General features: G+C 36.4%; 1 protein-coding gene across 1 annotated transcript; it reads left to right on the top strand.

Moving 5' to 3' along the window:
* Nucleotides 1-407: 407 nt before the first annotated feature.
* LOC137390875 (QRFP-like peptide receptor) lies at nt 408-10,656 on the top strand. The gene is made up of 6 exons (XM_068077193.1): nt 408-780; nt 2,129-2,293; nt 3,338-3,606; nt 5,680-5,781; nt 8,499-8,619; nt 10,427-10,656. The coding sequence occupies exons 1-6, from the start codon at nt 408-410 to the stop codon at nt 10,654-10,656; spliced, it is 1,260 nt and encodes a 419-aa protein (XP_067933294.1).
* The last annotated feature ends 2,214 nt before the right edge of the window (nt 10,657-12,870 follow it).

Raw genomic sequence — 12,870 nt, 5'->3', positions numbered from 1 at the left:
CAATTTGCTCTTCCATAATTTATTGCTGCCTCTTTAACCCAGTACGGAATAACATAGCCTGGGGTCCTATGATTATTCATAATTTGCTGAACTTACTTTACACTAGAGCTTGAAAGCCTATTCATGCAGAACAACATCTCTTTTTACTCGCACAAGTGTTACAGCTAAAAGAAGTACAATTGCCTTGGATTCTCCGCTGCCAGTGCTGACTACGTGAGGTTTTTCAGTAATTGCATTATACATTATTTACAATCCTTCAGCGGTGGAAATATTAAGTGTCCTCAAACTACGAGCTTCCTCAATTCACAACGAGCTCGTGAAGTGTCCAAAGACTACGTAAGATCAAATCGAGTTAAAGCTTTTAAACTTCTTGCAAAATCGCAAGCATTTTTCTCTGTTCGGTCGTCATGGCTGGTGTCACCGATATGGTCTCTAAAATGAGCCAAGAAGAATTCGATGAATATTTTAGAGAATATATTAAAACCCAAAACTATAGCCAAAGTAAGGATACGTGGAAAGAACTCCCTACATGGGAAGTTGGACTGAAAATAAGCATAGCCGTGGTAATACTACTCGTCTCTCTCGTGGGAAACGGTCTCGTGCTCGCTGCTCTGCAGAGAAAGAAGAGTCTTCGCAGTGTCACCAACCTTTTCATCATCAACTTGGTCATAGCCGACTTGCTGGTTACCCTCTCCGTTACTTGGATCCAGTTGGTTGATGAACTCTCTAATGGCTGGCTGCTTGGTCCAGTTCTTTGTAAATATAACCCGATGCTCGGAGGTGAGTTGTCATTTTACATGATCACTTGTATGCCGTATGTAATAGGTCATGGTGTGACATGATCACTTGTATGCTATATGTAATAGGCCACGGTGTGACATGATCACTTGGATGCTATATGTAATAGACCATGGTGTGCAATGGTCACATTATGTCAGGACCAGCTGCAAGATAGAGCAGGAATTTTTAATTTCAAATCTTAATAAATAATGAATAAATTCTTTTTGTTTTGTTATAAAGTTTTCTGCCAGATAAAAAACTTCTGCTTGATTATTATAATTATCGTAATTGTTAGCGGATAAAACAGCTCGTTTATAAGTATTACTAAATCACCAAATATGTCTTCTAAAATCAGTCAATATCCTTTCATGTCACTTTTGCAGCTATTATGTGTTCAATGTATTGAATAATGAATTATTATTTTATTATTAATTATATTGAATATAATAATATAATAATAATGAATTAAAACAAAAAATAGTTGGCAACAAAGCAAACATTTTTTATTCTGTTTTAGGACTGAAATACAAAGAAGATCGATAATGTCAGTTTCACATGAAAAATTTTATGAACTTTTTCTAAATAAAAACTTACTTGCATATAATAGCACAAGAACTCTGCCCAAGTACTTAGGCGAACTTATCCAGCCCCACAATTTAACTAAAGAAATATTGTTCAGACTGTAACATTTATAGCTAACTGGCTTCAGTACTGAAGATTGGAATAAAAATTTAGTAAAAGTTTTAAACATTATAAAACCGTCACAAGCTGCGTTTCTAGTTTTTAAGCATGCCTCCTAATATAATAAAATATCGGTATGTACTTTGCATGTTTAATCATTCAAATTGATGGAAATAAACACCAATAGTATCAGCCGTCCGCAATAATTCTTTTGAGGAAATAAAAGTAGGCAATTATTCAAATACCGATCAGCATGAGATTCTTGAGATGGTAGATCAGTTAACAACACTGGTATGTTGCTGGTAAGAAAGCTTTATGAAAGGAGATAAAATCTACTCATGTTAATTAGTCTAAAAATTATTTGCGAGCTATTCTTTGATAGTCCTTTGCAAAGACAAAATCAAAAGTATTTTTAGACAATAACTCAATAGAATATTTATATCATCAAATGTCTTTAACGAATTAAGGAACTTGACTGTTTAATAATTATAATAAGGTTCAACCCTCTGTTCGGGTGGAGTAAGAAGCACCCGAAATCTGTAATTACTAGGCAACTTTCTCAGGCCAAAGTATGAGAGTTAGTGAACCCTTCTTAAGTCAAGGGAGTTGTTTTTAGAACAAAATTTTAGTTTAAATATTTCTGGAACCACAAACTGATGCATTTCAGAAGTGGCATTCATCTCCTCCGTATTAACTATGACCGCCATATCGATGGAAAGGTTCTTTGGTATCGTCACACCATTTATGTTTTGCTCGTATAAACGAGAGAAGATGATACTGACAGCGGTTGCGATATGGCTGACTGCAGTAGCTGTGGCAACGCCCTTATCAGGTAAGTCTGAGAGGTCAATACTTACTATAAACTGTATTTCTATTTTGACCTCCTTTCTATTTTGACCTCCATTCATAAGCTCCTATATTCTTTTATATAGGAGCAGGCAGCGCAAACAGTATAGAAATGATATTAGTGAATTATGGTGCTGTCCATTATAGCCCAGGCATCAAGTACTGTGTAGTCAGTGTAAGTCATGTATATATATATAGCACACGCAGAACAAATTCTAAGTTTAGCAAGTGACTAAATGAGATTACAAAGGCATATGTGGATACAGCTGTTATCCCAGTTAAACTGTTATGTGATCACATATTTATAGCTGTTGGGAAGGTTGGTGCTTCGGTTAGGTTCCATGTTAGTTTCGCTCTCCTCCCTAGAATAATGGTATATATACATATGACATTATCATAAGTGACACTAGTGATCAGTTAACATATGGCAATTTTACTCAACACCTGCAAACATTGCAATGCTCAGCTGTGGCACATGCATACATGTGCGTGCAATAAAAATTACATACTTCAGATACAAGAATAGTGAACAATTTTAACAAATCAAGTGTTTGTACTAGGTTAGTAAACCACTGTAGTAAGTGTTAGTTCTAGGTTAGTTAACTACTGTAACTACTGTCAAGTGTTAGTAATACTGTAGGTGAGGTTCACAGAGGTTGTGCTCCTATGGAGTTACTAAGGATTTAGTCTAGGTTCCATTTATCCGTATTCTAACATATGTCTTATTATTTTAAGTATTACCGTGGTAACGCTACAGCATCCTAAAACCTCCATGCATTAATGGAAAGGTTGAGAAAAAGCCTAACAGAGATATGGCAGCTTTAGACAATTTTATCTATGCCAAAGGTGCCAAAAGATCTTTTTTGTTCTTTTGCAGTACTATTGTGAAATATTAGTGAAAAGGTTTTAAATAGTCAGAAAAGAGTCTTCCACTCTTGTGAATCTGTGCTTACACTTACGTGTCTACTAGCTACTGTATAAATCCTGTTCTTTAGCAGTAACTGTCATGCTGATTCTTCTTGTCTCACAGTGTACACTGAGCAGGAGACTCGTGATTGGGTGGATTTCCGTGAGGTTTGGTGTGTGTCGCGGTGGCAAAGTGTTGCGCCCAACTCTGAGGTAGCAGCGAGTATAAGAAAGGCCTACTTCACAGTACGCTTCTGTATACTCTATGCCCTGCCTATGCTCATAATGACTGCTGCCTATTCAGCCATTATGGTCAAACTAAGGGCAAAGGCTTCGGAAATTACTGAGCTCAACCACAACCTACAAAAGCAGAAGCTGAACAGCAGAAGAAGGGTTAGTAAGCAATAGTCAGTAGACAGCTAAATTAGAGTTTGGGCTCAGTTAAAGAAGAGTTAGTGTTCAGTTAGGAAGGAGTTGGTGAGAAGTAGAGAAGTCAGTATGCTTTAGTTAAGGTCAAGTATACAGAAGGAAAAGGTTGGTGTGCAGAGAGAAAAGAGTTAGCATGCAGTAGGAGTGTTATGAGTATCCAGTCGAAAAAGAGGCGGGTATGAAGCAGATGAAGAGCCAAGGATACAGTAGAAAAAAGGCCGTAGTTGGGAAAAAATTAGTTATTGTATGGTAAGGGGAGTGTTCAGTATAAAGTACCAGTAATAGTTATTGTATGGTAAGGGGGGAGTGTTCAGTATGAAGTACCAGTAATAGTTATTGTATGGTAAGGGGGGAGTGTTCAGTATGAAGTACCAGTAATAGTTATTGTATGGTAAGGGGGAGTGTTCAGTATGAAGTACCAGTAATAGTTATTGTATGGTAAGGGGGGAGTGATCAGTATGAAGTACCAGTAATAGTTATTGTATGGTAAAGGGGGAGTGTTCAGTATGAAGTACCAGTAATAGTTATTGTATGGTAAGGGGGGAGTGTTCAGTATGAAGTACCAGACCTACGACGGAGAGCGCCTATAATAAGTGAGTTTAAAGTGTTCTAATCTTTGATCATTTGTACGTGAAAAAAGAATTGATTATTGATTATTGATGACAAACTGATAGTCATTTGAACATACTTAATCTGCCTAGCTTTCAACATCTTCAATTTCTTGACTGCAAAAAGTTGCCTTCATACGTTTTCACGGTTTTTTGAACTAAAGAAGATTTTTGCCTAACACATACGCCCGCACGCGCACACGCGCACACACACATGCACACAGACGTTCACGTTTCAGTTAAGTTCTTACACAGCCAGAGAAAGCTATTTTTTATGATTTGATAAATTATACCTAATACCTAATCCGCAATAAAATCAATTCTGACGTAAAGCTAATAATTTGAACAGCCTAATTTACGAGTTCCTGCATATTTTACAATAACAGTAACTATCTTGTTATGAAAGTAGTGGAGTCCATCTAAAAGTATCTAGCTTTACTATCGTGATGTATTTTTCTGAAAAACCTGGTCATATATCTGAGAGCTCAGCTGCAAATCGATAGAATATCTGTTGCTATCTAGCACTGTTTGATATAAATTTTCCCAATGTCAGCAATTTCATTGGAGCAGCGGTCAAACCATCGCATAGACAAATACTGATTAAACAGAGGAAGTGTTACTTTAAGCTCTATGTCATGTTGACTAAGCCATAGAAAGATTAGCCAATGATATCTCCTGCTCAAATGTAGGGTGTCAGATATTTTTGACCGGCGTCTATGGAATTTAGTGTTCTTGCAATTAACATGATCTAGTGTCTCTGATCGTATCATAATACAGTATCAATTTAACTTTCTACTCTATTATTTCAAATTTTTGGTGGGACAAATACCTGAAAACTGAACTTTTTGCTCATGTAATGAAATTGTTTAGGTCAGTATCCGATGTTGTAATGTGATTGTATATGGGCGGAGATGTTGTTACGATAAAATATGATGTATCAGCCCTGCATTTTTTTAAGTAGGCAAACATGCTGTAATGATATGCGAGAACAGCGGTGTTAAATTTAAGTAGATGAATATGTTGCTATAGCAACGTGTAACAGCCCAGTGCTATGTGTACACAGCAGATCATGCTAACCATGGTTTAAATGCAAGCAAGCATAGAGGTTGGATGTACAACAGTCCTCCGCCCTTGCATTTTGAAACAAACTAAGGCTAGGGCTCTCTTTGTAGGGGTATATTTATAGAGCTATCTTTATAAAGCTATCTTTGTAAGAGTATATGAACAGATAACTGCACAGTTGCAGTATAAACCAAATAATCATGCCTCATCATATATTTCCTTAAACTAAACTATGGGTGAAGATATTTTCCCAGGAACTGGCTCATGTAGTCAATGTGAAGGTTACTTCTTGGTTGCCTGAAATACTATAAGAAACAGCTGTATGTGCATATTTTTAAATGCCAACAGATTCTTTTTATATTTGCAGGTAATATTTATGCTGATAGTCTTACTGACAGCATTCACCATATGTTGGCTGCCGGTGCAAGTCTTCACACTCTTGTATGAGCACAGGCTACACAAAGTTTATGTGAGTTTCTATTTTTCATCATACAAATTTCTCCGCTATGATTTTGACAGACAAGACAAGTGCCGCTCATATTCATCATCTGCACAAAGTTAGCGGAATGAACAGTATAGGCAGAGCTTGTATTTCTGGATAATAAAATGTTAATAATAACACAGCAAAAGCAAACATAATGAGAATGTTCACTGCTTTTTATACAGAGCAAGAGCAGGTATGTCAATAGGTAATTGGAGAAACTTTAAATAGACTATTAATTAAAATTTATGGAAATATGAAAAAAGCAAAATTTATGGAAATATTAAAAATTTAAATTTATAGAAATACGAAAAATTTAAATTTATGAAAATATGAAAAATAAAAGTTTATAGAAAAATGAAAAATAAAAATATGGAAATTAAAATTAGCCTTTGATCTGTCATCAGAAAGCAGACGTGGTGAGGGGGTTGCGCTCAGTGGTTCAATCCTTGGTGTGGGATCTCAAGAAAAGCATCAGGTATTAAAGTACTTTTGTGTTCTGAAGATGCACTGAACATGTTGCTAGCATGCTAGGAGGCTAAACATCCTCCTAGATGGTCTCACAACAGAGTTACTTCAGGCCTTCAAAAGCTGTAGGGGTATAAGATTGATTATATGTCTGTCATACTAAGTTCTAATACAGTAATACTTCAACTTACGAGTGCTCCAACATACGAGAAAATTGAGATACGAGCCAGCTTTTAAGCAAGTGTTAGCACTAACATACGAGCCATGTTTGAGATACGAGCACGTGAGTCACTTGCCAAGTATGCCGGAGGTGTTTTATGAGAACAGCATCACTTTGTATTTTTCAACTGCTCAGGTTATACTTTTGTATCGTGTTTTTTTTTGTGCGCGATTTTCAGTGCAGAATTATGTGAATTAAAAGTACTGTGCGTTGACCGAAAGTTTGCCAGTAAAATAAAAAATGTAATAATGCAAAGAAAAAGCGAATGATAACAGTTGATATTAAACGAGAAATTATTGAAAAATATGCGAAATATATATGTGTGATTGAGCTAGCTCAGCAATTTGACAGAAATACATCCGCAATTATCAAACAGAAGGATAATATTCAGGGCATTTAGTTCGCAAAAGGACTAACGATAGTTTGTAAACGACACAGCGATCTTCACAACCGCTTATGGAGAGACTGCTCAGACATTGGTTAAAAGATAAACAATGGGCCGGTGACAGCGTACTGAAACGATGCTATGTGAAAAGGCCGGGTGCTATCTATCAAAACTTTAAAAATAGACATTCGGACAAGTTGGCTAGTGGTCGTGCATTAACCCTTTGTGACGACACCTGTGTTCGTCCTAATCGCAACATGTTGAAATGGCGACAAAGGCAAACGTCCTTAGATAAGGTTTATCTTAAAACGGCCGGCTGGTCGTGAAAGCGAAACAAAGGAAAAATTGGCTAACCAGCGAGAAACTTCAAACTATGAACGCCGAAGAAATTTTAATTACGTTAAGTTGTAAATGAAAGTTTGCTTTTAGGTTTGCTTCTAAGTTTGTCTGTTAAGACATTGATAAAATCCAGATTTATCAAAGTCAACTGTCGTAATGAAGGATAACTTATATCTCCCTCGCTGGCAAATGCTAGCGTTAGCTGCTATTGTATGTATTTAATTTTACAATTTAATTAATCACATTTCCTTGCATTATTTTTTAATTGTTGCTTTTTGAAAGCATGTGGTAAGTTAGGACAATAACCAACATGTTCTTTCTGTTACAATATCTTGTTTTGAGTGTTTTATTTGCATTTTTTAGAGTATGGAAACCAATCAATATATATTTAATTGTTCTATATATAAATAAATTGTACCAACATGCGAGCAAATTAACATACGAGCTCAGTCTCGGAACGCATTAGGCTCGTAAGTTGAAGTATGACTGTAACTCCCTGTTTTCATTGCCAAACTGTGACGTCAGTTTAATGACATCAAGGCCAGTTGACCATCTCTAACTAGAGATAAGAAATGGTATGTTCAAGGTGTATCTATAAATCAAGGAGTCACCTGTTGAAACCTGATATACTTGACAATTCAACCCATGTCTAACATCTGAATGGATGCTATTGTTTATATCCCACAGCTGACTCAGCTGCCTCACTTGACTGATCAGCACGTCAGCAGCCTTTTATACTTCAACCTTGTACCATATCCTGTTTCCTAACATGTGCTCACAAATCTATACAAGTTCCTGACTCATACATTGAAAACTCAACAAGAATAATGTTTTATATAAAAGACTTTTTTATAACTGGGACCTTGGTTTATGCACAGGGTCATCGCTGGTTCTGATGACCCTGTGCATAGAAGATGCTGCTTCCCTGACTATTATCAATATATTTCTTATTTGTTTACTTTTTGCTTTAATTTGGTTATTAAACAAAACTAATATTCGACACAAATTATATTTCTATATAAAAATATTTTGCATACTTTAATAATTCTGTTCTCTTAGTTGATTGTTACATGTTTGTGCAACACCTGCGTTACACTAACTCTCCAGGTGTTCCAACTCGTCATGAAGGGAAGAGCTGCATTTGCTCTGATGCACCCATCACAAATATTTTCCTAACGCGCAGCTACTTTGCTCAGTTTTTGCATCAATAAAACATGTAGAACATATTGTGTGCACATAAGTCTTATTGGAAGACCAAACCTGTATTTATATACTTGCTATTTTACATTTTAGTACATTAATGGAGAGTGGGAGTTGTTTCATAAACTTTCTTTTGGTGTCAAGTTCCTTGCTAACGCCAACAGCGCTTGCAACCCGGTCATTTTCATTTGCTTCAGTCAGAAGATTAGAAAAGGTGAGTGCATCGAGGAAAGTCTGAGAATAATATGGAACTGCTTTCTTTCAACTATTGAAGAGAACACCAATAAAAAAGTCTTTATCGGGTAGTAAAACTAAGATTAATGATTTCCGGAAAAAATTCTCAATGGACTAAACTTTTATATTCAATATTCTCAGAAGTCTAGTTTTATAAGCTGCGAGATATTAGCAATGAAAATGCAAAAATCGAGAGATGCAAGACAGCCCTGACTAGCAACCAGAGCCCAAACCCTAGTAATATGAGTTGCCCCCTAACATATATTCAAAGCACAATATGTAGGTAATAGGAGATGGCTTATAATGCATAAGAAGACAACTTCTCTAGCCTCTACAGCCTGCAGGCATGCTAGACCTATGTTATGCCAAATGTGTCCTAATTAAAAACTGCAACTTGTTGTAGGTACTATGAAGTTTGTTTGACTATATAGGAATGGGTGCCTATTTTACAAGTAAGGGATTTGCCATCACTATAACATCTATATGGGAACAACATGAAAAGTAGAAAGGGAAGGGCACTGACAAAATCCCTGGTAACCCAATGTATGACATATCGATCGAGATGGTGCTAAGGCTAAGATAATGTGAAAGTTTTTTTGGCTCACCTTTTTGAAGAGCTGTGTAGACTGGCTCTGAGAGCGTATTGTAGGACTTCTGGATAGAGGTTAAAGCGCTCACAGTAGGAATTGCGAGTGGCGCCTGTACGCTTGTCTCACTGAATTATCTCATGGACTTACCCAATACAACGCTCAGTGGTGGTGATGACAAAAACATTGATACCATTTTGCTTTTCAACATCATCACAAGCGTCATGGGTAAAGGCTTCTAACAAAGAGGGCTCATCTATTAGCTTCTAATGTTAAATGGAGAATCAATATTTTTAGGCCTGTTATTGACTTGGAGAAGCAGTCTGTGTTGGTACGGAGGGGGGACCACTACTCATAAACTATAACTACATGCATTTAAGTCTGTATCAACATTTGTGCTGACTATGCATAGAAATTCAAACTGCCACTGTACATGTATATCCATCAATGCAAATGTTCTTGGAAACATTTTACTCAGAAAATTTTATATTTGCTCTCCTCCTCTAGCAAGGCAAGCTAAAACAGAACTTTTGTCATCATGGATAGCTGCAGCTAGATGAGCTTTGTAATAGACCAAAATAATTCATACTTTGAACGCAGTAGCCAATATCAATGATAGCAATGATAGCAACTAGTGATGTCATTTCCTAAGTATTTTTCTTCTGAGCGTTTTAACCGCGATCAAATTTTGTCGATTCTGATCTAGAAACATCCTGGCAGTCAGATCATCTCAAACATCAAAAACAATCGCAAATGATAGAAAAGTACCGATACTTTTTGATGAAATCCACTAAAATTTTGTGCGAGTTCACCTTTAACGCCTTCAAGTATTGTTCCCACTGTTCTTGCATAAGAAGATAACTATTGTTGATAAATACAATGGCTGAGAAGACAACTTTACGCCATGCAGGAATACGATTTTACTGCATATGTGAGCAATTTGTGCTACTCCTCATCCGCTTCTATTAAAAGCACCTTCATTCTGTGCTACGGGGCTGATGACCCCAACCACCATGAGCTGTCTGATATTGGCTATAAACTGTATGCAATATCAGTCAGTTTTCTGTCTATCAGTAGCCTACCTCCTGACTGCTGGTCAATAAACCCAATTATGCTTTAGGAATAAAATGCAGGCGCGTTTGTGCACAAATTCTAGCAAGAATCATGCTTTGTAAATTGCATTTCTGCAACCTCACATAGAGCAACCTCACATAGAGCAACTTCACATAGAGCAACCTCACATAGAGCAACCTCACATAGAGCAGCCTCACATAAAGCAACCTCACATAGAGCAACCTCTCATAGAGCAACCTCACCTAGAGCAAGCTCACATAGAGCAACCTCACATAGAGCAACCTCATATAGAGCAACCTCACATCGAGCAACCTCACATAGAGCAACCTCACATAAAGCACCAGAGATTGCACTAAAACAAAAAAGCTAGCTTTAATGAAATACTCCATTCTACAACTGCTGCCGACATGCTCCCTCATTGAGTAATTCATTTAGTAATTTTAGTGTTTGCAATTGGCCAGTCCTATTGACCATATGAGACCTTTTGGCCAAAACAGGAAATGCCTTTGGTATTAATTGTTATAAATGAAGACCTTCATCTAGTAGGTGATTTCAGCATTTGTTTTTATTTACAAATTCGTTTCAATCAATGCTCATTGTTGTCAGCATTCACTGCACTTACACTCTCAATGCATTCCACTTACACTCTTTATGCATTCTACTTACACTCTCAATGTATTCCACCAACATGATCAATGCTTTCCACTTACATTCTCAATGCATTACACTTACACTCTCAATGCATTCTATTTACACTCTCAATGCATTCCACTTACACTCTCAATGCATTCCACTTACACTCTCAATGCATTCCACTTACACTCTCAATGCATTTCAATTACATTCTCAACGCATTCCACTTACACTCTTAATACACTGCACCTGGAACTGGCATTAACCACATTCCTAGTAAGCACTATAAATATCCCTGCCTTTTGTTCAGCTCCTATCAGATCTCATCTGCACCATCCACTTAATTTTAGCCTCAAAACCTTGGTTTACTAGCGTTTTAGTTAACTCCCAAAATTGAATAGCTCATATTTCTTAAATGTGGCCAGGTTCTCATCTTTAGCCACCCCACCTTTAGTACCATTTTTTAAAATTTGGGTTATTTAAGTAAGGTAAGTACATGCTAACATCTGACATCTACAAACTGCTTGCTCTGTGATAGCTTCTCCCCTACTCTAGACTTTAGTTACAAGTTTTTTTTAAACATAAACTAGGTTACTCAAACCATTACACTGCACTGCTGAAGATGCATACCCATACCATACAATGAATGTCTGCTATGGACAATCTGTGGCAGACTTACTCGAAGGGGCTATCATTGAGCGCCTTCGAGCTATACATCACTATTGACTGAACTTGAATGGCAACCTGCTGCAGTTAGTCAAGATGGCCTCCCGCTGAAAGTAAAATATTTTCTAGTTATTAGTAAGACACTATCCCCAGGCTTATGAGTAATTTATGACCACTCTACTGTCAATATCTATTAAGAAGCTAGCGAAGAGTGCTTATTCAGACCTGTACTGTACTGTCAATTTATGTAGAGATTACTTTTATTAATCTTTGAAATCTGTAATCACATAATGAAATAAATAAAACACTGTCATTGATTAATTTTAAAATAAATTTAAAACAAAACTCAAACTTGTGAGTTAAACATAGGAGATATATGAGCCATTTCATATAGTGTTGTTTTTTGCAGCCATAACAGAACTTCCATTTCAGAGGAATATCCTTTGTCGAAGACCGTCTACTCCAGTATCGAGAGCGGCCAGCCTTAGGTCATCGAGTAAACGAACTTGGATCTAAAATTTGATATGAAGTGTATACTGATATATCAAAGGCTATTTTTATACAGTTCAGGTAGTTGTTTAGATAACCTTTTACTCTTTGTCTTTGACAGACTGTCATTAATTTATAGCATCGCAAGTATGTATGCCCCCTGACTGCTGCTTATATGAACCTTGGCTACAAGAAAGCTAGTCTATTGTGTATAAAAATAATACCTTAAACGAATATTTTAACACTGCCACTCATCATTGTAATGTGGATTAAGACCTTTTTTTAAAACAGAGAATACAAAATGTCATAGGAAGTTGTTAGAAACGTGAATTCTTACCAGCTTAACACAATTTACTGATACAGGTTTCCAACTAGAGTTGTCTTCTCAGTATATATCTCCTAGCAGGGTTCTTCCCTAACTTGTTCAATATGTTGTGCCTAAGCGTTACTGAATGTCAATCAACATCATTATCTAGTTGTAAGTTATAAATAACTCTTTACTGTTTATTCTGCTTTTCAAAGCTAATTTAGTAAAGAATGCTATCAAACAAGTTGTCACATCTGATGTCCATAAATCCATAATATTTTTGTATATCTTATAACAATTTTATTAGTACTAAAGGATATAACTGGCACACATACAATATTCTTGGTTAATACTTAATATTGTTTCAAGTTTTGTTAACCAAATACAACTTATTACCATGGAAGCTTCGTATTTATATGTGGCCTTAGAGCTTCATTTTAGTCATGATGAAAGGTTGCTACTAACAGTGAACAAG

Source organism: Watersipora subatra, chromosome 1 (assembly GCF_963576615.1).
Source record: "Watersipora subatra chromosome 1, tzWatSuba1.1, whole genome shotgun sequence".
In the NCBI taxonomy this organism is placed as follows: domain Eukaryota; kingdom Metazoa; phylum Bryozoa; class Gymnolaemata; order Cheilostomatida; family Watersiporidae; genus Watersipora; species Watersipora subatra.
Note: the sequence above shows the minus strand (reverse complement) of the source record. Positions and strands in the feature narration are given on the sequence as shown.